At 56.4% G+C, this 24,654-nt stretch overlaps 4 protein-coding genes across 6 annotated transcripts in view; 2 read left to right on the top strand and 2 right to left on the bottom strand.

The window, feature by feature from the left end:
- Positions 1–3,762, bottom strand: part of TAFA3 (TAFA chemokine like family member 3) — a 9,614-nt gene extending 5,852 nt beyond the window's left edge. The window contains exon 1 of the mRNA XM_077780163.1: positions 3,256–3,762. The gene's annotated coding sequence lies outside the window, so the exon portion shown is untranslated. The remainder of the gene's footprint in view (positions 1–3,255) is intronic.
- A 47-nt stretch (positions 3,763–3,809) lies between these two features.
- Positions 3,810–9,079, top strand: PPM1J (protein phosphatase, Mg2+/Mn2+ dependent 1J). The gene is made up of 10 exons (XM_077780177.1): positions 3,810–4,149; positions 5,486–5,600; positions 6,081–6,368; positions 6,652–6,764; positions 7,056–7,140; positions 7,694–7,812; positions 8,028–8,091; positions 8,242–8,349; positions 8,468–8,619; positions 8,759–9,079. Exons 1-10 carry the CDS (start codon positions 3,824–3,826, stop codon positions 8,904–8,906), a joined length of 1,518 nt encoding a protein of 505 aa, XP_077636303.1. The 5' UTR covers positions 3,810–3,823; the 3' UTR covers positions 8,907–9,079.
- Positions 9,080–11,347: 2,268 nt separating this feature from the next.
- On the top strand, positions 11,348–17,467 carry RHOC (ras homolog family member C). Its single transcript, XM_077780183.1, has 5 exons — positions 11,348–11,450; positions 14,719–14,882; positions 15,423–15,543; positions 15,877–16,007; positions 16,832–17,467. The coding sequence occupies exons 2-5, from the start codon at positions 14,727–14,729 to the stop codon at positions 17,003–17,005; spliced, it is 582 nt and encodes a 193-aa protein (XP_077636309.1). The 5' UTR covers positions 11,348–11,450; positions 14,719–14,726; the 3' UTR covers positions 17,006–17,467.
- Positions 17,468–17,892: 425 nt separating this feature from the next.
- The window catches only part of MOV10 (Mov10 RNA helicase), a 23,219-nt gene continuing 16,457 nt past the window's right edge, over positions 17,893–24,654 (bottom strand). For all 3 annotated transcript variants that reach the window (XM_077780181.1, XM_077780180.1, XM_077780182.1), the window contains 15 exons: positions 24,470–24,638; positions 23,623–23,777; positions 23,223–23,399; positions 22,963–23,110; positions 22,388–22,546; positions 22,047–22,150; positions 21,779–21,876; positions 21,465–21,681; positions 20,533–20,650; positions 20,142–20,333; positions 19,866–19,940; positions 18,860–18,985; positions 18,690–18,778; positions 18,301–18,422; positions 17,893–18,226 (listed from right to left, as the gene is read on the bottom strand). In XM_077780181.1, the coding sequence (XP_077636307.1) occupies positions 18,135–18,226; positions 18,301–18,422; positions 18,690–18,778; positions 18,860–18,985; positions 19,866–19,940; positions 20,142–20,333; positions 20,533–20,650; positions 21,465–21,681; positions 21,779–21,876; positions 22,047–22,150; positions 22,388–22,546; positions 22,963–23,110; positions 23,223–23,399; positions 23,623–23,777; positions 24,470–24,638 (2,041 nt within the window). In that variant the 3' untranslated portion in view covers positions 17,893–18,134. The remainder of the gene's footprint in view (positions 18,227–18,300; positions 18,423–18,689; positions 18,779–18,859; positions 18,986–19,865; positions 19,941–20,141; positions 20,334–20,532; positions 20,651–21,464; positions 21,682–21,778; positions 21,877–22,046; positions 22,151–22,387; positions 22,547–22,962; positions 23,111–23,222; positions 23,400–23,622; positions 23,778–24,469; positions 24,639–24,654) is intronic.

The raw sequence follows: 24,654 nt of genomic DNA, 5'->3' as shown, positions 1-24,654 counted from the left end.
GCCTAGCAGTCCTGGTGAGCATCTATCTCTCAGGTGCAGGACAGGTAACCTAAAGAGGTCCCGCAAAATTCTCCGTCTTGTGGCTTCCAGGGTGGGAGGGGGCTGAGTATGAGTAGAGATTGCCAAGATATCCAGGGGTTTTGAGTCTTGAAGATTCTAGAAATCCACTATCCAGACTGATGGCCACTAACCACAAGTGGTTATTTAAATTTACATATGGGGCGCCTGGGTGGCTCAGTCGGTTAAGCCTCCAGCTCTTGATTTTGACTCAGGTCATGCTCTCACAGTTGAGTTCAGCCCTGCATCTGGCTCTGCACTGACAGCGTGAAGCCTGCTTGGGATTCTCCCTCTCCCATTCTGTCTGCCCCTTCCCTGCTCGTGCTCTTTCTCTCTCACTCTCTCAAAATAAATACACTTTAAAAAATTAAAGAGCAATAAATTTACATATAAGTTGGGGCACCTGGGTGGCTCAGTTGGTTAAGCATGAGACTTCGGCTCAGGTCATGATCTTACTGCTTGTGAGTTCCAGCCCACATCCAGCTAGTGCTTATAGCTCCCAGCCTGCAGCTGAGATTTTCCTGGACTTCCACTCTCCTACCTCAGTTTGCCAGGCTGTCTTCCCCAAACCCAAGATGCAGGCTATGGTGAGGCTGAGTTAGCAGCCTGAATACCAGAATGGAGTTGAGGATCCCTCAGATTCTGTGTCTCCCTCTCTCTCTGCCCCTCCCCTGCTCGCACTCTGTCTCTCTCAAAAATAAACAAAAAAAATTTAATTTAAATTTACATATAAATTAAATCTAAATATTGATTCTTTTTTTTTAAGTTTATTTATTCTGAGAGAGGGAGAGAGTGCAGGTCCGAATGGGCATGTGTGCATGAGCGGGGGAGGGTCAGAGACAGAGGAGGAGAGAATCCCAGGCAGACCCTGCACTGTCAGCACAGAGCTCTATGCTGGCTAGAACTCACAAACCATGAGCTCTTGACCTGAGTGGAAATCAAGAGTCAGAGGCTTAGACTGAGCTACCCAGGTGCCCCTAAACACTATTTGCACTCACCATATTTCAAGTGTTCAATAGCTACATGAAGGTAGGGACTGGTGTACTGAAGAGATACAGAACATTCAGAACATTCCCAGCATGGCACAAAATTCTATTAGACAATGCACTTCTAGATTGATATGTGAGCCCTCCACCATGAAAATGTTAAAATCCAGGTTCTGGCTGATGTCCAGTCTAGAGGGTGTCCTTCCCCCTTCCCACAACAGCAGACCCTTCTTCCCCCAAAGAAACTGAGGCAAAACAGAGCCAGAACCAGGTGGGTAGAGGCGGCCAGCAGTGGAGCAGTGGGGGCGGAGGATGGCTGTGAACCCCAACTTGAGAACCAAACTTGAGCCAGTATGTTCATTATATAAACTACAATATAATTGCAATTTTATAATTCCTTACAGGGTAAGATTTTGGCTGTGAAAGCCTTAGACAAATGGAAGAAGAAAGGGGTCTGTGAATTTGTCTCTTAGCAGGAGGGACACTCCTCTTAGTTTAAGAGAACTTTGGGATTGGAGTAGTGGGGTGGGGAGAGGTAAGGGGGGAGTTTAAAACTAAGCCTAGTTTTGAGCTCTGAGCTCCTGCTTATGACTAGGATAAAGGGGCCTGTCTTGAGGATTCCCAGTCACCCTCACGGGCTAAGGCCACATGCACTCCTGGCAGGGCCAGGCACTGAGCAGTCTCAGCTCTCAGCCAAGAAAAATATCTCCCAAGTCTGCCCTCCTACCCCACCCCTTTTCGCTCTCACTTTCTGCTGCCTCAGGGATGAGTAGAAGTGATGACCTTCTTACCAGGTTCTGGGGCACTCTGAGGATGGAGGAGGTGTGATGATGCCAGGAATCAGAGGTAAGATGGTCTGAGAGGGGAGAGCCTTAGGGCTTAGGTGGTGGGGGTGGGAGGGGGTGCTGTTCTGGACCCCAAGAGAGCTGTTGACCTCCCTGCTGACCATCTGGTGTTGGAGCTAGGGGTCTCTCTGTCCTGGCTCTGTGGCCTGTTTGCAGCCACACCATGGTGGGTGCTGTGAAGAGTAGGGATTAGGGAGCAGGGTGACACACAGAAGTGGTAAGCAAACTGTCCCAGAAACACTGAATAATAAAAATAGCCAGGATGTTATATTTTTCCATCAGTCTTTGCTTGCTGCTGTGGTTTATACCATTTATCAGACAGTTGGTTCCTGTTTTTCTCAACTAGGAGGGAAATACCCACAGCAGCACCGAGTTCTTCACCCTCCTTTGCCTTTGCCACTCTATGTGCCTTTGGGTCTGATTTTTCTTTTCTTGTGACTTCTATTTTTCTGCCTTTCTCTGCCCAGGGTGTAGGTATAATTACAGTAAATCTAAAGACCTGAAAGACCATTATGCGATTTCTATTCGGAAGCTGCCAGGAAAGCCACTCCTTCTGGGGGTATACTTTAGCTCAGGAAGAGAGAGGGTTATGTTCAGGAAGCATTCGGCCCACAGAGCCCAGAGATGGCATCCCAATCATGGACTTGGTGCCAGTGATTCCTGAGGGCTACCCCTCACTTGCATTAAGGCCACAAGGGCCATTTGGACAGCATAGGAGGTTCTCTGGAGATCTACTGATCACTTCCCTGCAACCAGGTTTGGGAACAGGGCACCAAGTTGGTGCCACCTTTTCCTTTCAGATAGGTGCTTAGCCTTGCCTCTGTCTCCCTCTGGCGGTACCTACAGAACTGAGTTGGAGGAAGGAGGAATCTCCACTTTTTGCCATTCACCTCCTCCTTAACCCTTCCTCCACCATCCCGACAAATTAGCTTGGTTCATCAGACAGAATCGAGTTAGGGCGTCGGAGGACTGGCACGGGTGTGAGTCTCTCATTGACTGTGTGACCTCTTGAGGCAAGTCCTATAAAATGACAGGGGCGTCATCGGTAAAAAAAAAAAAAAAAGGCAGCATAATAAAATCTACCTTGAAGTGCTGCCGTGCGGGATAGATGGTCTAATATACAGAAAGTGCTTTGCAGCGGGCCTACTATATAGAAAGTCCGCCATAAATAGCAGTTATTGTAGTTACCTTACTAACTATTCCTCTAGTCCTGCTGTGGTCAGGGGAGGTCTAAATGAAGCGGTGGGGGCGGGAGGGGGCAGGGAATTAGGTCCTGAGACAGTGTCGGAGTGGTAACTGCTCTTCCAGATCTAAAGGTAATTGTCATGGGGAGCAGCGCCGTCTGCAGCAGGAGCCCAGGAACTTACCCCCAGCTTCCTAATTCAGGATGGTCGACTCCAGCCCGCGTCGTTCACACCCCCACAGCACACCCAGCACCAGCTGGCTGGCCCTCACTCTCACTCCAGCAGCCCCAGCCAGAGGTGTTGTCACACCAGGTGCTTCACACCCAGCAGTCGCGGAAGCTGCTGGTTTCGCTCTGAGGTCATCGGCTCCATCATCCTCCGGGCGGGCTTGCTGCTAGGGAACGGAAGGCGAGGAGACACCACCCACCCCGTCACAATGGGGGATGTTCTAGCTGATGTCTAATATGGAGGGTGTCCTTCCCTCCGTCCCCTTCCCACAACAGCAGACTCTTCTTCCCCATAGAAACTGAGGCAGAGCGGAGCTGGAACCAGGAGGGGAGAGGCCGCGAGCCGGCAGGGCGGTGCCGAGGGCGGTCCAGAGCCGGAGGCAGTTTTGCTGGGGCCCGCCCTGCCCTCGCGGAGCCAATGTCCGCGGAGAGCCGGCAGAAGAGAGCACCGCCCACCGCGCGCCCTAGGGGGCGGGGCCCGACTCGGGGCGGGGCCACGGCCGAGGGCGGGGCAGGGAGGCAGCATGCTAAACCGGGTGCGCTCGGCGGTGGCGCACCTGGTGAGCTCTGGGGGCGCCCCGCCTCCGCGCCCCAAGTCCCCAGATCTGTCCAACGCGCCCTCCGCGCAGCCTGCCGCCCCTCCGGAATCGTCCAGGAGCCCTCCGGCGAGGTCTGGGAGCGGGAGCACGGCGCCCGCGAAGACCGTAGAGGCTCGAGCGAGCTTCTCCCGACCGACCTTTCTGCAACTGAGCCCAGGGGGGCTGCGACGCGCGGACGACCACACTGGCCGGGCTGTGCAAAGCCCCCCGGACACCGGCCGTCGCCTGCCCTGGAGCACGGGCTACGCCGAGTGAGCGCCCCCGGGAGCACCCTAGCCAGCATGGGGCCCCCAGCCCCGTAGCCCCTTCCCCAGCTGGGCGTCCCGGGCGCCGGGATGCGTGCCCCCGGCGGCGCTCGGCGCCGGGAACTCCCTTCTCCCAGGACCTTTGCTATCCTCTGGGCTTCGCGCTGCACCCCCTCCCAGCCCTTTCTCAAGTCGGTGCAGTCTTCCTCAGGATCTTCCAGCTCGTTGACTTCCCTCACCCGCGCCGCCTCAGGACCTTGTTCCCTTCCAGAGCCCGGAGGACGGAGGGCCCCGGGAAGGATGAGTTGGCCTGTTCTCTGTCGGGACCGGGCAGTTTAATGGCTAAGGGAGGCGGGGCTTCAAGGAGGCGGGGGGCGCTTTTCATAGGGGAGGTGGCGGCTGGGAAGATTCGCTCCTGGACTTCCCGACCCCGGCGCCCCAGTTCCCTGTCCCTCTTACCGTTCCCCTCCCCCTCCACACCCAGAAATAGCCCGCGACACCAGCCGGCGTCCGGCGTCCGCAGGAGCGGGGGAGGGGGCCGCCTGGGGAAGCAGGAGGGTCTCCTTCGAACTCCCCTTGGCAGGGGGCATTGCGCTGGCCAGGCAAAGACGCAGACCCCGGGTCAGAGTGGCGGGAGCAGCCGGCTTGCTCCTTGGCCGGGTGTATTTTTAATACATCTACTGGGAAAGCAGAGCGTTGAGGGAGACTGGGGCGCAGAGGTCGCTGAGGGTGGTGGCTGGTAGACCCGTGGCCCCACCGCCAGCTCCTTTAGCTTTCTGTTTGGGGAGAGTCGGTGGTTTATGTGGCTTCTGCACAGTCCAGGTGGGCTTCCACCCCTACCCTATTTCAATTCCTCTTTCCCTATCTGGGCTGGAGCACTTCCTCACTGCCAAAGCAGCAGAAACTTTCCCTGGATGTTTTTAAGATAAAGGTGGGTGTGCCCATGAGGGTGGGGTGCTGTGGACAAGGCACTAGAAAAGTTGACTAGGCTTCAGGGCGGGAGGTAGGGTCTTGGCAAGCAGGGTCGTAAGACCTCCTGCCGCCCCTGTCCAGCCCTTTCCCCAGCAGCCCACAGGGGTGCCCCCTATGCTGGGGATGGGGGAACTGAGGCAGGCAGGTGCTGCTGCTGGCTTTTCTGTGGGTGGTGGGACCTGACACCCAGACAGGACTCCTTGTGCCTTGCGCTGCCTCCCTTCCCCTCCTCTTTCTGGCCTGGATCCCAGGTGGCTGTGACCTTTCTCAGTTTGGCCAGCAGGCTAGAGAGGGTGTGTGTGTCTAAGGTGGGGGTTATTCCAGGACCTGGTCTGCTGTCCAACCTGATGTGGTCACTCTGGCCTGGCAGGGTCATCAATGCTGGCAAAAGCCGGCACAATGAGGACCAGGCTTGCTGTGAAGTGGTGTATGTGGAAGGTCGGAGGAGTGTTTCAGGGGTGCCTAGGGAGCCTAGCCAAGGCCAGGTAAGCCCCCACCCCCACCCTGGCCTCCAGAAGCCTGGCAACACCTCTTCCAGGGGATGCTAGGCATCTGGTTTTACATCTGAGACATGTGGAAGACCTGACTCCTAACTCACTAGCTTTCTACCTCTGGCACAGAACCTTTATGGGGGTGTTTGGACAGTTAGAATGTCAGTGTAAATGTTCAGTTTTCCACTTAGAATATAGGTACTACTGTATTTATGGATGATGTGATTAGTTACCAATACGTATTTTTGCATATTTTATCCTTGGAGTTTGGCTGTTTTGATGCTTTACTTCTGACACATAATAGGCCCTTGGTAAATGAGTGAACAAATCCAATGTGCCTTTAAGGCCAAACTCTGACCTCCTCTCTGATGTTTATATGGATGCCCCAGAGGCTTGCTCTTCTCTTTGCATCATACACACATACACACACACACCACACACTCCCTCACTCACCTCCAAATTTTCCTTCACCAGGGACTCTGCTTCTACTACTGGGGCCTGTTTGATGGGCATGCAGGGGGCGGAGCTGCCGAAATGGCCTCCAGGCTCCTTCATCGCCACATCCGGGAGCAGCTAAAGGACCTGGTGGAGATACTCCAGGACCCCTCGCCACCTCCCCTCTGCCTCCCTTCTACCCCAGGGGCCCCAGGTTCCTCTGATCCTTCTCACTTGGTTGGTCCTCAGTCCTGCTGGTCTTCGCAGAAGGAAGTGACCCATGAGAGCCTGGTAGTGGGGGCCATTGAGAATGCCTTCCAGTTTATGGTGAGTGGGTGGTCCTGGCAAGAGCCTGCTAGGCAGTCACTCTGGTCAACTGTGGATGGGAATCAGGTGGCCTAAGCGGGTAACCCTGAGAACCCACAACATCGTTGAGGGCCTGAGCAGAGCTTGGTTCAGAAGGGAGGGAAGGGGTAGTTATACCCATGTCTTCCCTCCTCTCCTCCAGTGTAGCTTGGCTGGGCCAGTTGATTTCTGCAGATAGGGGCAGTGGTTGTGTGCCTGGAACCTCTTCTTCATTCACCCCCTTTGACCCTCCCTCACTTGGCAGGATGAGCAGATGGCCCGGGAGCGGCGCGGCCACCAAGTGGAGGGGGGCTGCTGTGCCCTGGTTGTGGTCTACTTGCTAGGCAAGGTGTATGTGGCCAATGCAGGTGACAGCAGGTATGGTGTGTGTGGCAGGGGTTTGAAAATGCCTACAAGGGGTCACACTCTCTGGGATGTGGGAATAGAAAACAGGGAGGTGGTGGGTGTTAAAAATAAAAAACGAGGGAGGGATGGGGTCAGGAGCAGTCACAGACATAAGGAAGGGCTGCAAGTAGCCACAAGGGGAGGAAAGATGGGGGTCTGGGTGTGGAACCCTAAGGGTTATTATGGGGAAAGCCTGGTCTTTCTGGAATTCTCCACAAGGGGGCTGAGGAGAGCCAAGCCCAAACCTTTTCTTTCTCTGGGCAGAGCCATCATTGTCCGGAATGGTGAAATCATTCCAATGTCCCGGGAGTTCACCCCGGAGACTGAGCGCCAGCGTCTTCAGCTGCTTGTAAGTAGGAGCTAAACTCTCTACCCCCGTTCATTGAGGACTCTTTTGGCTCTCTGTAGCCTGTGTCCCAGCTCTACCGCACTGACAGCTCCTCTCCTGCTCCCTGGGAAGGCTGCTCGGCAGACCATGGCTGGTGGAACATGTCGCGGGAAGGAGCGTGGGCTACTCCAGTGCTCCCACTGTGACCCCAGCTGAGGAAGGAAGTGGAGTCAGAGGTGGGGAAAGGAAATAGCAAAGGCCCTTGAGAGGCAGCGCTTCATGCTTTAAAGTACTATCTCTGGAGCTGGACTGCCTGGGTTTGAATCCTAGTTCGAGTACTTTGCTACTTGATCTTCAGACGGTTCCCTTGTAACACTAGTTCCTGCCTTAAGGATTGTTGTAAGGGTTAAATGAGGTCCTATATATTAGTATTACGAAGATGCGTGGTACATGGCACACTCCGTTCAAGGTTCTGCTGGGATTAATAGCGTCTACACACCGGGGACACACCGGGGTGCGCTGCAAGCCTAATGCCCCCTGGCCTCTGCTCTTGTCTGCCTGCTCCCAATCCCAGGGCTTCCTGAAACCAGAGCTGCTAGGTGGTGAATTCACCCACTTAGAGTTTCCCCGCAGAATTCAGCCCAAGGAGCTGGGGCAGAGGATGCTGTACCGGGACCAGAACATGACTGGCTGGTAACACTTCCCTTAGAGCTGGGGCCCGTTCCCACGGCAACACAGCCATCCCTCACGGGGGAGCAAGGTGGAAGCTGGAGGCTGGGCCAGGCTGGGAGGAGGGGGTGGGATGTGGTCCTTTGTAGGGGTTTGTGTGAGGGGCACGGCTCCTAGGGCTCCTAGGGGAGGGAGGCTTTGATGCCTGGGTGATGCCTCCTGTACTCCCCCCTCCCCAGGGCCTACAAAAAGATCGAGCTGGAGGATCTCAGGTTTCCTCTGGTCTGTGGGGAGGGCAAAAAGGTAAACGCCATGGTAGAGGTGGGAGAGGGCAGGAGGACCCACCACAACTTGTCTAGGGAGGCGGAGGTTCTACCTGAGGGTAGGCGTGGGAGGGCCCACAGTTGGAGCCTGGGAGAGGGCCGTGGCGGCACCCACACTCATTCACTTTAGGCTCGAGTGATGGCCACCATTGGGGTGACCCGGGGCTTGGGAGACCACAACCTCAAGGTCTGCAGCTCCACTCTGCCCATCAAGCCCTTCCTCTCCTGCTTCCCCGAGGTGAGCCGCGTGGGGGCTTCCTCAGCCATTCCTTCCCTCCTCTGGGGGGCCTCGGGCTGCCTTCTTACTGGGGTCCTGTTGTCACCAAGCTCCTTCTTCACTCTCTTCTCCCCACCAGGTACGAGTGTATGACCTGACACAGTATGAACACTGCCCGGATGATGTGCTAGTCCTGGGAACAGATGGGCTGTGGGATGTCACCAGTGACTGTGAGGTAGCTGCCACTGTGGACAGGGTGCTGTCAGCCTATGAGCCCAATGACCCCAGCAGGTAGGAGTTGTATGGCAGTGGGGGATGACAGTGGGGAAGGTAGGGGCAAAGGGAATGCTTGGGAGCCCACCTGAGGGCCTGTGTATCGATCTTCCCGTTTACATGTTGGTACATGAATGTGCACATGTGCTCCTGGCAGGTACACAGCTCTGGCCCAAGCTCTGGTTCTGGGGGCCCGGGGCACCCCCCGGGACCGTGGCTGGCGTCTCCCCAACAACAAGCTGGGTTCCGGGGATGACATCTCGGTCTTCGTCATCCCCCTGGGAGGGCCAGGCAGTTACTCCTGAGGGGCTCAGCCCCGCCCCTGCCACCACCATCCCAGCCTCTCCATGCTTACCCTCTGCCAACCCAAATTCAGAAGTTGTCTCCCTGACCTTCTTTAGTGCCAACCTAACTGAAGAAGGGGTGTCAGTTAGATCCAGAATTATAGCTACTGGCAAATAAACCACATGGATACAAACGTGTGTCTTTATTTACTGTGATTAGAAACTAAAAGGTCCTTTAGGGTGGTGGAAAGAACACCCCAAAGCAGTCCTAAAAATGTAGTGCTCCCAGGCTCCTCCTTCCACCCTCTGCTCTTCCTTCTCCACGTGCTCTCATCCACGTCCATGGCTTCATCCACCTGCTGGCGTTTTCCAAGTCAGTATTTCCAGCCCAGGCCTTTCCTGAACTTGAGGTCCACTTAGCCTACTTGTCTCCCCGAACATGTGCTAGACATCCCGCAGGCACTTCAGCTCAACGTATGTCAGAACCCACCATTTCCCTACAGATGCGCGCCTTCTCCTGGTTCACTATGTCAGTGGGCACCACCAGCTCATCAGCTCAAATTAGAAATCTCAGAGTTGGTCACCTTTGGCATCTGTCTTTACTCAACAAGTGAATCAATCACTAAGTACTGCTGATTATATATATTATATATATATTATGTATATATATATATATATATACATAAAATACATTTCGTATTTGTCCCCACCCCTACTGTGGCTACTACGTTAGCCTCCTAACTCCAGGTCATGTCCCTGTATGCCCCAATGTGACCTTTCCACAGTGTGAATCTGATTGGTTATTCTCTTGAGAGGCCATTTCAGTGGCTCCCTATTGCACCTAGACCATAATCAACACTCAGCTCTTGAGTATGGCATACAAGGACATTCATCATCGGGCCACTCCTTCCTTCCCCAGCCCCATCTTTCAGCTCCACCCCCACCCCTAGGGGTTCCATAATTCTTTGAGCCCTATTGTGGCATCAACTCATTTAATGTCTGCACATCACCTTATCTGGAACACTTAACCTGTCCTTCAGGGCTGGGTGTCCTGCAGTGCATGCGTGTCCCCACTACAGCCACTGCCTGCTGTAATGTAACTGTCTACATTAGGAGTGGGTAGTGGGGGCGCCTGGGTGCCTCAGTTGGTTAAGCGACCGACTCTTGATTTTGGCTCAGGTCATGATCTCACTGTTCATGAGATCGAGTCCCATGAGGGGCTCTGTGCTGACAGTGGGGTGCCTGCTTGGGATTCTCTCTCTCTCCCCCCCTCCCACTCTTTCTATCTCTCAAAATAAATAAATATACATTTAAAAAATAAAAGAAAAAATAAAGGAGTGGGTATGGAGTAGCAGTTAAGGGTGGAGGCTCTAGAGTCCTGCTGTGTGGGTTCTGTGGCCAGACCTACCACAAGCTCTGCAACATGTCTGGGCCTCAGTTTGCTTCTCAGCAAAATGAAGATAGCAGTGCTACCTCCTAGAATTGTTTTAAGGACTAAAGTAGTCTGGGTATGTATGTAGAGCCAGGTGCATGTAATAAGGGTTCAATAACTTACTCTCTTTAAGTTGTACTTCAAATTTGAACTGTAAATTCTTGGAAGGCAGAATTCAATCTGAACTGAGCACGTAGCTCTCCATTTACATGCACCATGTTCATTGGGTCAGTTAAGAGGTCTGGGGACGCAATTTCTCTGAACCTCAGTTTACTCATTTATCAAATGTGCGGGCTGCACTTCAGAGCTTTAAAATCTAATGACTGCCGACATTCATTCATTCAGCGGTAATTTCCTGAAAACCTGTTATGTGCCAGGCAGTGTGCTAAGCAGTGGGGAAGGAAGGGGGGTGGGGGGGTGGGAGGAGCAGAAGGGACAGCAGGGAGAGAGCACCCACCCTGAAGCCAGCCAGGCCTATCTGAATTCTCCCGTACATAATAATAGCAAATATTTGGGCAATGCATTTAACTTCTCTGAGCCTCAATATCCTTAGGCAAAAGGAGATGGTTATACTTAACTCAAAGATCCATGAGTATGTAGCGTACAGGTCACAAGCTAATAAAATATTGGTAGGCTTCCTCATCCTCCAACCTTCTCAGCCACCTCAACAGGAAAAAGAGATACCCGTCCAGGTAAATACCGAGAGCGACATATGAGACCGGGCCAAGTGTGTCTAGCGGCACCGAAATAACGCATTGGGGATGGAAGCTGAGTTCCCAGCTGGGGGTTAAGAAAGGTTTCCAGGAGCGCCCTTTGAGGGGTACGCAGTAATTGGACTCAGGCTGGGGGAAGGACGGGAATTGTTAAGTGGGAAGGTGGCCTGGGTCTCAAAGGATGTGAAAGGTCCTCAAGCTTGGGGCGTGATGTTGAGAGGTACTTACTCCTCGGGATTTTACGAACGGAGGGCGGGCGTCTTCCGCAGCCCCCCTCCCGCGAGGTCCCGNCCCCGGCCGCTCCCTCCCCCAGCCGGGCCCGCCCCTCCCTGCCGCTGCGCTGAAGGAGGGCGGGGCGGGGCCCCCCGGGTCAGTCAGCCTCCGGCTCTGGCCGCGCAGCTGGAGGCAGCGGAGCGGAAGGTACCCGGGCCGGGGGCTGGGGTGGCGGGGCGTCCCGGGAACTCGTCCCCAGGAGGGCACTTTCGCTCCCCTCCTCTTGCCCGGAGCTCGGGGCGCCGGCCGGAGAGGGGGCTTCGGCCGGAGCGCGGGCCGCCCTCCTTCCCTTGGGACTCAGCGTCTGGGCTGTGCGGGGGTCGGGGCCTCTCGGCCCCTCCCTGGGCTGCAGCGAGGTCTCCTCCCCACCCCCCTACTCTGGGAACTGCCCCGCAGGGCCTCTCAGCTCCTGTGTCCGAGGCTGGGTCCCTGCCTTTCCCTCCCGGCTTCCTGGAACCTGCCCCGCCGGGCGAGAAGCCAGAAGGCAACTTGGGTCTCCGCGAGGGAGCCCAAGCCCAACGCTGTAGCTCCCAAGCTGGGCGGCCCGATGTGGACCTGGGGTGGGTTGTGGGTCCCGGCGCAAATCCGGGTGGAGGTGGGAATTCCCCCAGGCCGGGCCGGTGGAACGGCGGGAATAGGGGCGTGGTGTGATCAGTGGGGGCTGCCACTGCTCGGAGAGGTGTGGACACCTCCCCGGAAGGTTCCTGGAGTGGGCCTGGGGCGGGAGGTAGGGGAGATTGGGAAGGATCCAGCTCCTTTTTGTGTAAGTAAGAATCTCCTCCCTTCCAGACCCGTCCCTTACACTCCCCAGCCTGGCTAAGGATTATCCTGGGGCTTTGGGCTGGGAGGATCCCACGCTGAGTCCTGTTCTCACTTCTGGTTTTAAAGTCGAGGTGGTATCTGATTCCTTCCCTAGACCTCAGGGCCGATCTGCTGGGTACAGCCCACCTCTGGGTCATCTGGAAGTCTAGAGAATGATTGAGGAGAGGGCGGGATGTCTGGTCTCAGGGAAGGCTGCCGGAGCTTCAGGCTCCATTCCAGCCTCTGTGTGGTATTTGGTTGCCCATCTTAGGGTCAGTGGGGCAGTTCTGGGGCTGCCTCTAATAGGAAGCTGCTGTCCTTGCCGTGTTGGCCTTGGGCCTAGTGTCCTGGCTTGGCCCAGGACAGCTCTGCCCTTCTTGCCCAACTGAGAGCCTGAAGGAAAAGTCTTCTAATTGAGCTGGGGACTCCGGGGCACTTAATGCATGCCCTTGACCCCGAGTTCTGGCCTCCGCCTCCCACCATGGGGCGCCACCCAAACTGTCCTACTGCAGGCGGGTACACCTAAACAACTGGTACTCCCCCGGGTGGTGACTGTCCTTCATCAACATTGCCCATCCCAGGCGGGGCTACCCCAGCCTGTGTTTTTTTCACACAGCTGGACCAATGGAACTAGTGGGAGTGGGTGGGGGGAGTTGATCACCTGGGCAGAATTTCCGGGGAACCCCCTTTTTGAAGGTGGTTTCCATTTTTGGGGGAGATCTGGCAGGGTGCCTGCCTTCTTGCCTGTCTTGGGGTATCGGAGAGAGCCCCTTCTTTGGTGGGGAGAGTGTGGCCGTATCCTCTCAACTCCTATAAATTCTCTCTGACTCATATCCACTTCCTCTCATCCCGGTTTTGTGTGTGTGTGTGTGTGTGTGTGTGTGTGTGTGTGTGTGTGTGTGTAAGAGCGGGAGGCCACCCAGGATCCCACTGTTGAAGGAGAACTAGCTTAGGGCTTGGAGTATTCGCTTTCCTAAAAGGCAGACCGAGGCTGGGCTGTGAGGTGGTGCTGGAATGTGGGGAGTACAAGAGTTCAGCCCAGTTTGACAGGATGTGGGACTGAGGGAAAAAGCCAGGTTTGGGGCAGAGATCAGGTTACCATCCCCTTCTCTCTTAACTACTCCTTGCCTGGTTGGTGCTGGGACTGGTCCTTGTTCAGCTCTTTTTTTTTTTGGGGGGGGGTAGCTCCTCCCAGCCGGGCTCTAGCCCCCTCCCCCTTCCCAACAGCCTCGACTGCATCTCAGCTCTCAGAGCCCGCCCTCTCTTCCTCCGAGGCTGGAGGCCTGGGAACCTCAGCTGGGCTTGGAGGTCAGCTCCTCTCCCCAGGGAGGGAGGAAGTGAGGCTCAGCTCAGGGGCAGGGAGGCTGGGTAGGTGTGATGAACTGTGCAGATGCTGGCTCATGTGTGTTCGGGGCCGGGGATGTATGGAAACCTCGGGAAGCTGACTCCTTGCCCTGAGTCACAGGGAGGGGTGGGCAGGACCTTGGGGTGAGCTGGACAGAGGGGAGGAAGGGGCTGGCTGTTCCAGGGGGTGGGTGGAGGTGATTCCCTAGTGGATTATTCTCAGTCACTCCGATGTGGTGGATGTGTGGCTCCCTACAGTGTGGTCATTGTCCCCTGCCTGGGGCTGAGTGACCCAGTGTTGCTGCCAGGCGCAGGAGGAGGGGAGGAAGAAGGCAGGCTGCCCGAATGTGGGCTGTGGGCACTGCCGGGACTGAGCCTTCTTTGTGTGACTCGGGGCTGGCTTCAGGGACTGGGATAGGGTGGGCCGGGGAAGCCGGAGGGCCGCTGCCATTGCTACTGCCCTCTGGGTTTCCCTCCCTCTGCTCTCTTCTCCATCTCTGGAGTGATATGTAGAAAAGGCTTTAGCAGAGTCTAGAGTCACACAGCCCTGCTCTGAGTGCCATCCCTGCCCCACCTCTGAACGTGTTATAACCTCGCTGAACCTCAGTGTCCTAGTTTGGCAAAATGGGAAGTGCACCATCTACCTTGCAGGCTTCTGGTGACTGAGGGGAGACGATTTTTGTGGAAATGTTCAGCATAGTTTCCCTTACCTCCTGCTACCTGGTAGTAGCTGGTTCTGCTAGCCTGTGGGCTTGTAGAAGGACTCCTCATTTGTGACTGGGCACGCATGACTTGTCCTGAGTGAGGCACAATGTGTTCTTGATTGGACCCTAGCGATTATTCAACTTTAGAAGTATCAGAATTTTGGTAACAAATAAAGTCTGACTTGAAGCTCTAATGTGTATAGCAGATAAAACTGGCTCTTCCACACATCCCCGTTCCCCCCTCTTCAGTGTCTAGGGCCCTACTGTTGGCGAATTAGATCAGAACTCCTGTTTTCTGGCTCGCAGGTGGATGGTTCTTCTACCTCCCACCCCTGTATTCTGATCCATCTAGGGACACCTGTTCCTGACCCTCAGATTAGGAATTTCAAGCTCAGTTGACCGAATGATTGGTTCTTGCCAAGAACGTGCCTGAGCAAGCCCCTACCCCTACCCACTTCCCTCCCTTTGCTGGAAGCCTTGGTTTCCAGGAGGTCTTGGGGGGCCCAGCAAAGTGGTTTTGGACATACCGTCTTTTCCCCACATCCTCACTGTCTCCTCCCTGCCAGCCCCAGCCATGGCTGCAATCAGAAAGAAGCTGGTGATTGTGGGGGATGGGGCCTGTGGGAAGACCTGCCTCCTCATCGTCTTCAGCAAGGACCAGTTCCCGGAAGTCTACGTCCCCACCGTCTTTGAGAACTACATTGCAGACATAGAGGTGGACGGCAAGCAGGTGAAGGCCGGGAACCTTCCCCACCTTCCCTCCCTCCCCCCGGCACCCCAGTCTCTCACTTAGGACCTCAAATGTCCTTCCTCAGTACCGGTGTCCCTGCTCCATGCTCCCTGCAGGAGACAGTTCAAGTTAGAAGTGAAACCGTAATTTTAGGAAATCTAGATACATGTCCTTCTTGTCTACACCCTGGCTCTATAACCTGGGCCCAGGCCTTTTGCCTCTGAGCTTAAGCTCCTCTGACAGCAAGATAATGGGGATAATGGTAAGGCCCCCTTCTTCAAAGGTTAAATCAAATAGTGGTGCTCACAGTGGAGCTCATGAACTACAGAGAGATCAAGCACCCATGTCCCAGGACTTCTAAGAACTCACCTTGTTTACACTGTGTGACAGGGAGTAGCACTGACCCTGGCATATAGCAAGTGCTCACTAAATGTTGGGTGAACCGAAAGGACCCATGGTTTCAGGAGAGGATCTCTGGGTGGCAGGGGAGGGATGTAACCGGGGCCCTCAGGCCAGCCACTCATTGGCCCCATGCATCAGGTGGAGCTGGCTCTGTGGGACACAGCTGGGCAGGAAGACTACGATCGCCTGCGGCCTCTCTCCTACCCGGACACTGACGTCATCCTCATGTGCTTCTCCATCGACAGCCCCGACAGCCTGGGTGAGGTGGGGGTGAGGGCTGTGGAGGAAAGGCACTGAGAACCCCTTGGGATCAACCAACCAGAGGTTGCTCTCCCTTTGGCTCGTGTCAGCCACCTTCAGAGACTGAGGCTAGGAGTGTGGGGCAGGGCCCCGTCAGCCTCCCGCACTGTGGTGACTCTGGCCCCAGGGAGGGCTCCAAGGGTGTACTGTGGGGGCAGAGGGGCTCTGAGCTGTGAAAGGGACTGTCGTGCTGAAGGGCCTCTAACACTGCTGTGGGGAAAGAAGGGGACTCTGGGGGGAGCTTTCTAGCCTAAGTGGAGGCACCAACACCTGTTGGGACCTGTTTATGCAGAGAACATTCCTGAGAAGTGGACCCCAGAGGTGAAGCACTTCTGCCCCAACGTGCCCATCATCCTAGTGGGGAACAAGAAGGACCTGAGGCAAGATGAGCACACCAGAAGAGAGCTGGCCAAGATGAAGCAGGTGGGTGGGGCTGCCAGGCCCAAGCCCCCTGGGGAAGATGACCCTCTGAGGGTCCTCTCCAGCTGACTTTCCAGCAAGGTGGTGTGAGGCCCGCCTCCCACTCCCTGGTGAGGAAGAACCAGAAGGGCCCTTCCTCTACGCTACGCCTGATGAAATTGTCAAGAGAATGAAGTCACTTGTCCAGGGTCACTTGGCATTTTAACTTACTTGCTTCCATTCTGTTGGGGTTGGGGCTATTAGAAATATCATCCCTGTCCCCAGAAGCAGTTTCTTATAATAGATCTTTTGCTTGGGGCATGGGGTGGTACCCTCAGAGCACACCCAGGGAGGTGTGGGCTGACTCCGATGCGGGAGGGCACAGATGGCCGGATGGCTCAGAGAGTGAGGGAGTGGGCTTCCCTGCTAGGTGGCCCTCTAGCCAGAGGACTACAGTTTGTGAAAGAAAGTTGCCAGGGTGAAGAATATAGACTATCCTGCAAGGGTAGTTATGGCAAAGTTTTAAACTGGGGGACAGATGCGGTCCCGTCTCTGTGTTAGAAAAACTGTTTGGCAGCTACAGAGCATATTCTGGAAAAGTGAGAAGAGGCGGGAGGTTGGTTTGGCGGTGCTAGATGTTCAGGCAAGAGAAGGGTGCACCATGGAATACAGGGTCGATGGAGACATTTGATGTAAACACTAAGAGTCTTGGGTCCTGGCCCAGAAACTGCCCCGGGTGGCCAGGGCTGGAAGATCTATTTGTTCTACTCCCCACACTTATGGCTGAAGTGGGGAGGGGTACACTTAGCCACCAGCTTCCTTTGACCTCTTGCCTTCTGTCTTCCCAGGAGCCCGTGCGATCTGAGGAGGGCCGGGACATGGCAAACCGCATCAGCGCCTTTGGGTACCTCGAGTGCTCGGCCAAGACCAAGGAGGGGGTGAGGGAGGTATTTGAGATGGCCACTCGGGCTGGCCTCCAGGTGCGCAAGAATAAGCGCCGGAGGGGTTGTCCCATTCTCTGAGACCAGCAAGGCCTCCGCCGCTCCCCCACTCCCTTCAGAGGGTTGCAGAAAGCTGCCCACCTCCTGGCCCCCTCCTCCAGAAGGCTCCCTTTTCCATTCCCTCCAGCCCAGGACTGCATCTGAATTTCCGAATTTTGCCAGCCCTCCCCCAGCCCCCCAGGTGGTGGTGGTGGGCCCACTCTCCCTCCCTGTACTCTGAGAACTTAGGGCAACTCCCTGCCCTTCCAGAGTGGGAGTCCCTCCTCCCACTGCCTTGGCCCAGGGGCAGGGCTCCTGACCCCTTCAGCCTTCCCCAGAAGATCATCACACACCAGCACTTTACGCACTTCTGGCTCACAGGAGTGTCTGGGGTAGGGGACTTGGAGGGTGTAACCCCGAGCCCTGGGCCCCTGGCGGTTTTGCTTTGGACTGGGGCCTGGGCTCTACTTGGTGGGGGACGCAAATAAAGGCCACAGGCTCCAACGTGCGTGTGGCAGCTTCCTGTCTTCCTCTCCTGGTCCCTGCCTTGGCTGTGAGCCTAGAGTCCCATCTCTACTAAGTTGCTTGCCAGGCTGGGCCCCTGTCTGCAAAGGCAGGACTCCCGGGCAGGCAGGGCGGAGTCTCAGAGCAAGGGATGAGGTCATGCCTTGGCTCTGGGCCTCAAGGCGGGTGAGGGGAGTGGTCTGGAGCAGGGGCTAAACTTAGAAGCCTGTGGGTGGCTTCCTTGTCACCTCCCACTGGGTTTCCTCCCCTGGACCTGGGGGCTGGGTTCCTCTCTGGCTGGGAGGAGTGTGGCCCTGGGTAGGGTGTGACGGTACCACGGTCCCACCCTCCCCTCTGGGGTCTGCTTGGGAGAGCTCAGGAAGGCCACAAGGCCAGAGGGGGCCAGGCTGAGGAGACAAGGAGGCTTTTGCATAGAACAAGATTTTGTTTTCAGTTTTTCTTCCTCCCCCTTCCCCCAATTGTTAGCAGCTTGATGTGTCATTCTCCCCAGCAGGGGAGGGGGTGGAATGGCTTGGGTTGTAAACTCTCTCCCCCAGCCTTCCTGTCCTTTGGAGGGGCAGACCGGCCAGGATCTGGTTCAAGCTGGGTTCAGGGTCAGGTGGGCGGTTAAGGCTTGGCTGGTGTGTGAAGGCTGTCTGCTGTGTCTTCAGAGCTCGTTCCTCCACTCTGGCTCTACTTGCAGGGACAGGCCGTCTTCTCCCTCCCGCTCCTGGGGGGGATAGTCGTGACTCTGGGTCCCTGGAAAGAAAAGGGGTGAGCCAGTCTTCTTTACCTCGCACCCTAGCGCTGTCCCCTGCCTGGCCCAGCCATACCTGAGGTAGAGGGCCTGAGCTTGCTCAGACCTTGGAGTAAGTTCTGTCCCTGCTGCAGATCCAGTTTGGCAGGGAAGGGGCACCCGGTATACCCCCCGTTTTCTTTACAGAACTCCAGGAATCTGTAGGGTACAGGGACATTCACACACATCGAGCCGCACAGGCCTGTGGCGCCAGCAGAGGCCGGAGGCTAAGCCTTGGTCCTACCACATCGGCCTGTGCCTTTGGGCGAGCTGCTTATCCTCTGCTGGGTAACTTAAGTGGGGAATTGTGAGGAAGAACAGACCTGTGAATTCGCTGAGCCACAAGGAGGTGCGTAACAGAGCTACACCTGCCCCAGGCTGGGGGGCTATGGCCACCAAGAGGGATTACGGGGTGGGAATGCTCACACTTTCCAGTCAGGGTCATGGCCCAGGAGGAGCGGGTTGCCCACCACGATGAGCAAAGCTTTGGCCCGGGTCACAGCCACGTTGAACCTCTGGAAGGAAGGAGTGGCAGAGTTACGGGAGGGAAGGGCCTTAAGGAAGGAAGAATTCCTTCCACCCACCAGTTCTCAGACCTTGGGGTTCTTAAGGAAACCCAGGTTAAAGTCCAGATCCAGCTGTACAAAGCTCTGGCTGCTCCGCACGGTGGAGATGAGGATGACGCTGCGTTCTTGGCCTTGGAACTCTTCCACGGAGCCCACCTAGAGGGCGAGAGACAGGGCCTGCAGCGGGGACACTCAGGGGAAGCAGAGGCACACGCCCTGCCCAGAGCTGCAAGGTGGTACAGGGAGGTCACCGGGCATTTGTCACAGTGGAGGGAGTGAGCGTCCTGACAGGCAGGAAAGAGAACGGGAGGAGGACGCCCAGGGAAGCTGAAACCTGAAGGGTGGATCCAGTTAAGGGGGTGCGAACTAGAAAGTGTTCTTCTAAGCACAGAAAACGCGGCTGCAAGGATGCAGTAACTCCGAACAGTGGTTCTCAAACTTCCCTAAAGACAGTCTAAATACCTGTTAGAGATATACAGCCCAGACTTCCCAGATTAGAATTTCCAAGGGAGAAGCCTTTAAATCTTAAGAGCGCTGGTTTTCAACCCTGGCTGCACATCAGATCACCTGAGGAGCCATAAAAAACACTGATGGCCTGGCTCTGCCCGCAGATAGCAGTGCTCACTGGCTGGGTGGTGCTAAAAGCTTTCCAGGTGATTCTTATCTGCAGCCAGTGTGGAGAACCAGCACCCAGGTCAAAGCACTGACTGACTCAGAGGGTGGGAATGGTGAGCGGTGACACTATCACATGACAGGTCAGGCAGGGAGTTTGGACTTTATCCTTAGGGCACCGGCCTCCAACCAGCCTCCAACTAGCCTGAGATCACAAGCATCAAGAATCCCGGTGTGGCGTTTCCTGGTCCCACCCCAGCCCCAGCCCGACAAGTCATGATCTGCAGGGAGAAGTGAGGCCTGGGGACAGCCCCGCTGGGTGAAGGCAGGGCGGGGCAGCGCCTGAGGAGATCTCTGGAAGTGGGGGAAGTGCGGAGCAGGAGGGAATCGAAGGCAGGGAGCAAATGTGAGACAGTGGGGTCACCTTCAGGTCTTTGATGTCATCCAGTCCCCGGAGCTCCTTGTCCAGTTTGGTGATGCAGTAACGGATTTTTTCCACCTGCAAGATGGGGACGGGTGCCCTTCTCTCATGCCATTCCCCCAGTGCAAGAGGGAGCCAGGCAGAAGGCTGGGGGCCAGAGATGGAGGGACAGCTGACCTCTGAGCTTGTGTCATGGGGCTAGCAGAGACGTGAGGTCCTGGCTATGAAGGGGGTACCTTCTGGGGGGGTCCCACCCTCAGGGGGAACTGAGGGCCTGACCTGCTTCCGGTAGGGAGAGATGACGCCCACGCTTCGGGGGCTCAGACGGGCTTTGCCCTTCTTCGAGGAGGGGGCCAGGAGCAGCTTCAGGTAGGAGGTCACTGTGGCAGCCTCTTCGGGGTTGAAGAAGGATGGGCTATTACCCTCACGCTCGTCCTTGCCCATTACGCCGTGAAAGATGATGGGGAAGCCCTGGATATGGGGTCAGGGGAAACCTTCAGCCAGGCCTCCCTTCCCTCCCGCCCCAACCCCGCCCAGGGGGTGTGGAATCCCAGGCCATGGTGACAAAGCCTGTGGCTTCCTCACAGAGCCTCCTCCTGCCTTGCACCTTTGGTAGGAGGGCAGCTGGGGTACAGGGGTGGCAGCCTGACCCTGCCGGGTTCAGCCTCACCTGTCGAGGGAGACCCTCCCAGCGGCAGAAGCGCTCTCGATCCACAACGTCGGCACAGGCCTGCAGTTCCCCGTCGTAATAGAGTCGGTTGGGAATGTCCAGTATGGTGGGGTGAGACCTGGGAGGCAGGAGGAGGAAGGAAGAGCAGGACCAGGGGCCAGGTTACTTCTGCCCCGCCCCCGGGGTCCCCAGCTCCACCTGCTCTGGGTCCACATATGCTCTTGCCAACCGCCCAGTGGACAGCGGACTCACTGATCTACAGCGTGCTGCTAGGCACTGTTCACCGCACCAGACGTGCGCAGAACCCAGTGTGCTTCCTGAGCAGATCTGGCCCGCAGGCCAGGCAGATTTAAGAGAAAAAGAAAAAAAAAAACAAGAAATGGGGAAACCACTCTCAGGTTTCAGTTTTGCCAAGGAAGGACAGTACAAAAACAATCATCATCTACTCCTGCTATTACTTGATGAGATAACGTGTTAAGTCTAACACAGTAGATTGACTGAACTCTCAGTAGGCTTACCTAAGGAACTACTGAGAGCTTAGGAATTCATCTAAGCCTTTTGGGTAAATAAATTCATTGAGTGAAGCAAGTATACTTTTTGATTTGACTTGACATTAGGTTCATGAAAAACTACATGGTCCCTATTTTTCTCATTTCCCCCTGGACTGCCTGGACCCTTCATTCTGGGACCCACACCAGACACATCCCAGTGTCTGGGAACCACAGACAATCCCCCGACACACAGAGAAGCAAAACTGCTCTAGAGTGAAGCCACTTGCACAATGAGTAGCAGTGACGGGGCTGGAATGGAGATCACCGACCTTCCAGATCACACAGCCTCTGAGCAACAGGACTCAGGACGGAGCCTCCAGCGGGGGCTGCACAGAGTGGGTGAAGGCACACACTGCAGGCGAGGTGAGGGTGCGGGAGTACCTGTAGTTGCGCAGCAGCTTGGTTATGAACTGGGGGTTATAGCCATTGGAGCCCTTCTTGTACAGGGCGTTGTAGGTCAGCAGCCGCTCGAGCAGGGAGTACCCCAGGCCATGCTTCTGGGTCAGCGGGGAGCGCAGCACAGGCCCCAGCTGCCTAGGGTCTCCTGCCAGCACCAGCTGCCCTCCTGGATTGTCTGTTTCCTTGACTTCCATCAGCCCTGAGAGGCAGGGTGCCGTGGGGAGAAAGGTGAGCAGTGGGACCTCCCCACCCCCCATGCGGGGCGGCACGCACGTGGCCCGCCCTCACCCCCTCACCTGCTATGGCCACCAGACTCTCGGGCTCCATGGAGTGGCCGGCCTCATCGATGAAGATGTGTGTGAAGTGATCAATGGGAAACTGAGCGGAGACCAACCTGGGAGGCGTCAGGCCAAGCAGGGGTCGTATCCAGGCACCAGAGTAGCAAACCCGGAATGCCCACCCGAGCCGGCCCCTCACCCCACTGCCAGGAACCACTCCCTGGTTCCCCATCTCCCTAGCCTGCTACCTCTTTACACACATGATTAAGAGGCACACACTTCCCACCTGCTGGCCGTGATAAGCGTGGTAATTAAGACACGATATTCCTGCAGCTTCTTCTTGGCGGGAAACACATAATCCCCCTTCTTTGCATCCCAGTTACAGCAGGGCTGTGGGGTGTGAAGGTACAGGAGGAAATCAGCTGGCTCCGCCCATCCTCACCCTCACTCTGGGTCCGCCAGGCAATTTTCTTTCCCTCTCTCACTTCCCACACAGGGAAACAGGCGGCCAAACGGGTTCTGACCCACCCAAGCTCCCGCAGCGAGTATCAGAATCCAGGTTTAGTGTCCTGGCCAGGAACGGCCCCGCACCTGCCCTCCCTTGGCCCTCCACACTTCTCCGGGTACCTTGATGTCCTCGGGCACCATGCGAATGTCCCTGCTGGGGGCCAGGAGGCGGTAGATGGAGCTGGGCAGGTGGACCCGGAGCCGCTGGCAGAGAAGGTCAGCTCCTGAGTTGGACGGAGCGCAGGCCAGGATGTGGGCCTTGGGCAGGTGCTTCACCACCTGGGGTGGGGACAAGCACAGTGTGGGGAGCAGCTTCTCTGGCTCCAGGGGGAAGGGACGGGGGAGAGACTCAATTGTGACTCAGGTTGGCACAGGGTGGCATTTGTCTCCCGGACCTGAGGGAAGCAGGGACACAAAAGACGAGTTTTGACCCCAACCCTCCCTCTGCTAGTCTGAGGAAGCACTTGACTGCTGGAAACCTGGTATAGTAAACATTCGGAGTCTACGCTGGCTGAAACACAGTTGATGACTCCAAGAGTCATGCAGGACCCCACACTCCACCAGGATATTCAAATGCTACACAGACCATTGACGCCAGCCCAGGAGCAATCAGGGAGCTGCAGGCACCCAGAATTTGGGAGCCACTGGTCCCTGCGGGAGTCAGCATAGGCCCCGGGTCTATGCTCAGGCCCCACCTGCTTAATGGCTTCCACCAGGGTGACAGTCTTGCCAGTGCCTGGAGGCCCAAAGATGATGTAGGGGGCTGGACGGGTAGTGCCCATAACGATGTTCTTCATGGCCTGCAGCTGCTCAGGGTTCGACTCCAGACTGCGGTCATACAGCCTGGCAGAGGGACCAGAAACAGGGCGTCGCCTGGTGTCCTGGAGGCCTCCCTGACTCCAGCCTCCATGCCCCACACTCCGAGCGGCCCCCGAGCACCCCTGCTTGGGCTCACTTGAGCTTTACGTCTGAGGGCAGCAGTGGGACCCCACGGGAGGCCACAGGAAAGAGCATGGGCCACAGCAGCCAGCGCCCCGTCAGCTCCAGGGCACGGTGTTGCACCCGCAGAGGCTGGCGGTTGAAAGTGAAGTTCACTTTGAAGGTCAGCCCATCCACAAAGCGGCTCAGGAGGCTTTAGGAAGGGAGGAAGGGGGGAGAGTTCCAGTTAGGGGGCCAGGACTCTCTGCATCTACCCTGACTCCACTCCACTCTTTTCAGGATAGCCATGCAATCCCTCCAGAAGTTACTGAGGCATCTCAGGGTCCCCCTGATCTCAGGGAGAAACACACTGCTTCCTCTGGCCCAATAAACATCTGTAGAGCCTTCTAGCAGCTCACGGTTCCCCCAACACCCACCTCATGGAAAAGCTCAGCTTGACCCGGTCCAATTCCACCTTGTGTACAAAGCCCTTGTAGGTGACAGGGTCCTCCTGATGTGTCTCAGAGGACAAAAGTGCAAATAGGTGGTCACCCCGTAGCACTGAGGGGCGGCTCTCAGTCACTCCAGGAACCTATGGGGTGTGGACATAAGCAAGCTTCCAGTCCAGGGATGGCTACTGGAGGACCCCTAGGTATCCAGACCTCCTCTGACGGACAAGGACTGAGGCGTTGTCCTTCTACCCCAAGACCCAGGGAGCTTTGCTTCCTTCCTCTCCCACTGGACAGGGCAGAAGTCAGGGGAGGAGCAAGGAGACAATCTGGCTAAGCTACAGGGAGATGCTGAGCTCAGCAGTCCTGCTGGGGCAGGATCCCAGCCCATCCGGGTACCCTCTTGGCCAGCTCGGTTCCCGCTCTGTCCTTGAATCCTTTGTTCAAAACTCAGTCCTTGTAGGAATCGTTCCCTGATCATCCCGCCCACCGCCTCTCTCACCAGCTGCCCTCCTCAGCACCCGTGTGCAGGAACTTGGGGCTTGTGTGTACAACACTCAGTGTCTGACATCTGGAAAGGGATCTAGCCCAGCTCGGTGCTTTTCAGATAAGGCAGCAAAGGCCCAGAGAGAGCAAGGGACTTGCCTAAGGTCACACAGCCAGTGGTAGCAATGTCTAGACTAAAAACCAGGTCCTGCCCATCACCTGCTGACACCTATTTTGGGCACAGGAGGCCCACTCTGCTCCTTGCTGAGCCCTCTGGGGACAGGAACGGCCTATGGGCTGGCTGACTAGAGCCCATCCCCCACTCCCCGCGCCAGATCCGAGCCCTGACCTCCAGGGTGAGCAGCCTGGGGTTCTGGTCTACGGGGTCCCAGGTCATGGGCACCGACTCCAGGTCGTAGTGCCGGATGTCATGCTCCATCTGCAGCTCCTCCAGGTGCAGCAGCAGCCGGAGCTTCACCTCGTAATTTCTCCACTGCAGGGCTGTCTCCAGCTGGGCCCTTGGCAGGGAGGGGC

This window comes from Crocuta crocuta, unplaced genomic scaffold, assembly GCF_008692635.1.
Source record: "Crocuta crocuta isolate KB4526 unplaced genomic scaffold, BGI_CrCroc_1.0 scaffold364, whole genome shotgun sequence".
NCBI lineage: Eukaryota > Metazoa > Chordata > Mammalia > Carnivora > Hyaenidae > Crocuta > Crocuta crocuta.
This window is presented reverse-complemented; position numbering and strand designations above follow the sequence as displayed.

Excerpts from the sequence above, each read along its gene's own strand:
- PPM1J (XM_077780177.1), top strand. The coding sequence starts at position 3,824 with ATGCTAAACCGGGTGCGCTCGGCGGTGGCGCACCTGGTGAGCTCTGGG. Across the intron at positions 6,765-7,055 it reads GCCAATGCAGGTGACAGCAG|AGCCATCATTGTCCGGAATG; the intron begins GTATGGTGTGTG and ends TTCTCTGGGCAG. Across the intron at positions 8,350-8,467 it reads TCCTCTCCTGCTTCCCCGAG|GTACGAGTGTATGACCTGAC; the intron begins GTGAGCCGCGTG and ends TCTCCCCACCAG.
- RHOC (XM_077780183.1), top strand. The coding sequence starts at position 14,727 with ATGGCTGCAATCAGAAAGAAGCTGGTGATTGTGGGGGATGGGGCCTGT. Across the intron at positions 15,544-15,876 it reads CGACAGCCCCGACAGCCTGG|AGAACATTCCTGAGAAGTGG; the intron begins GTGAGGTGGGGG and ends CTGTTTATGCAG. Across the intron at positions 16,008-16,831 it reads AGCTGGCCAAGATGAAGCAG|GAGCCCGTGCGATCTGAGGA; the intron begins GTGGGTGGGGCT and ends CTGTCTTCCCAG.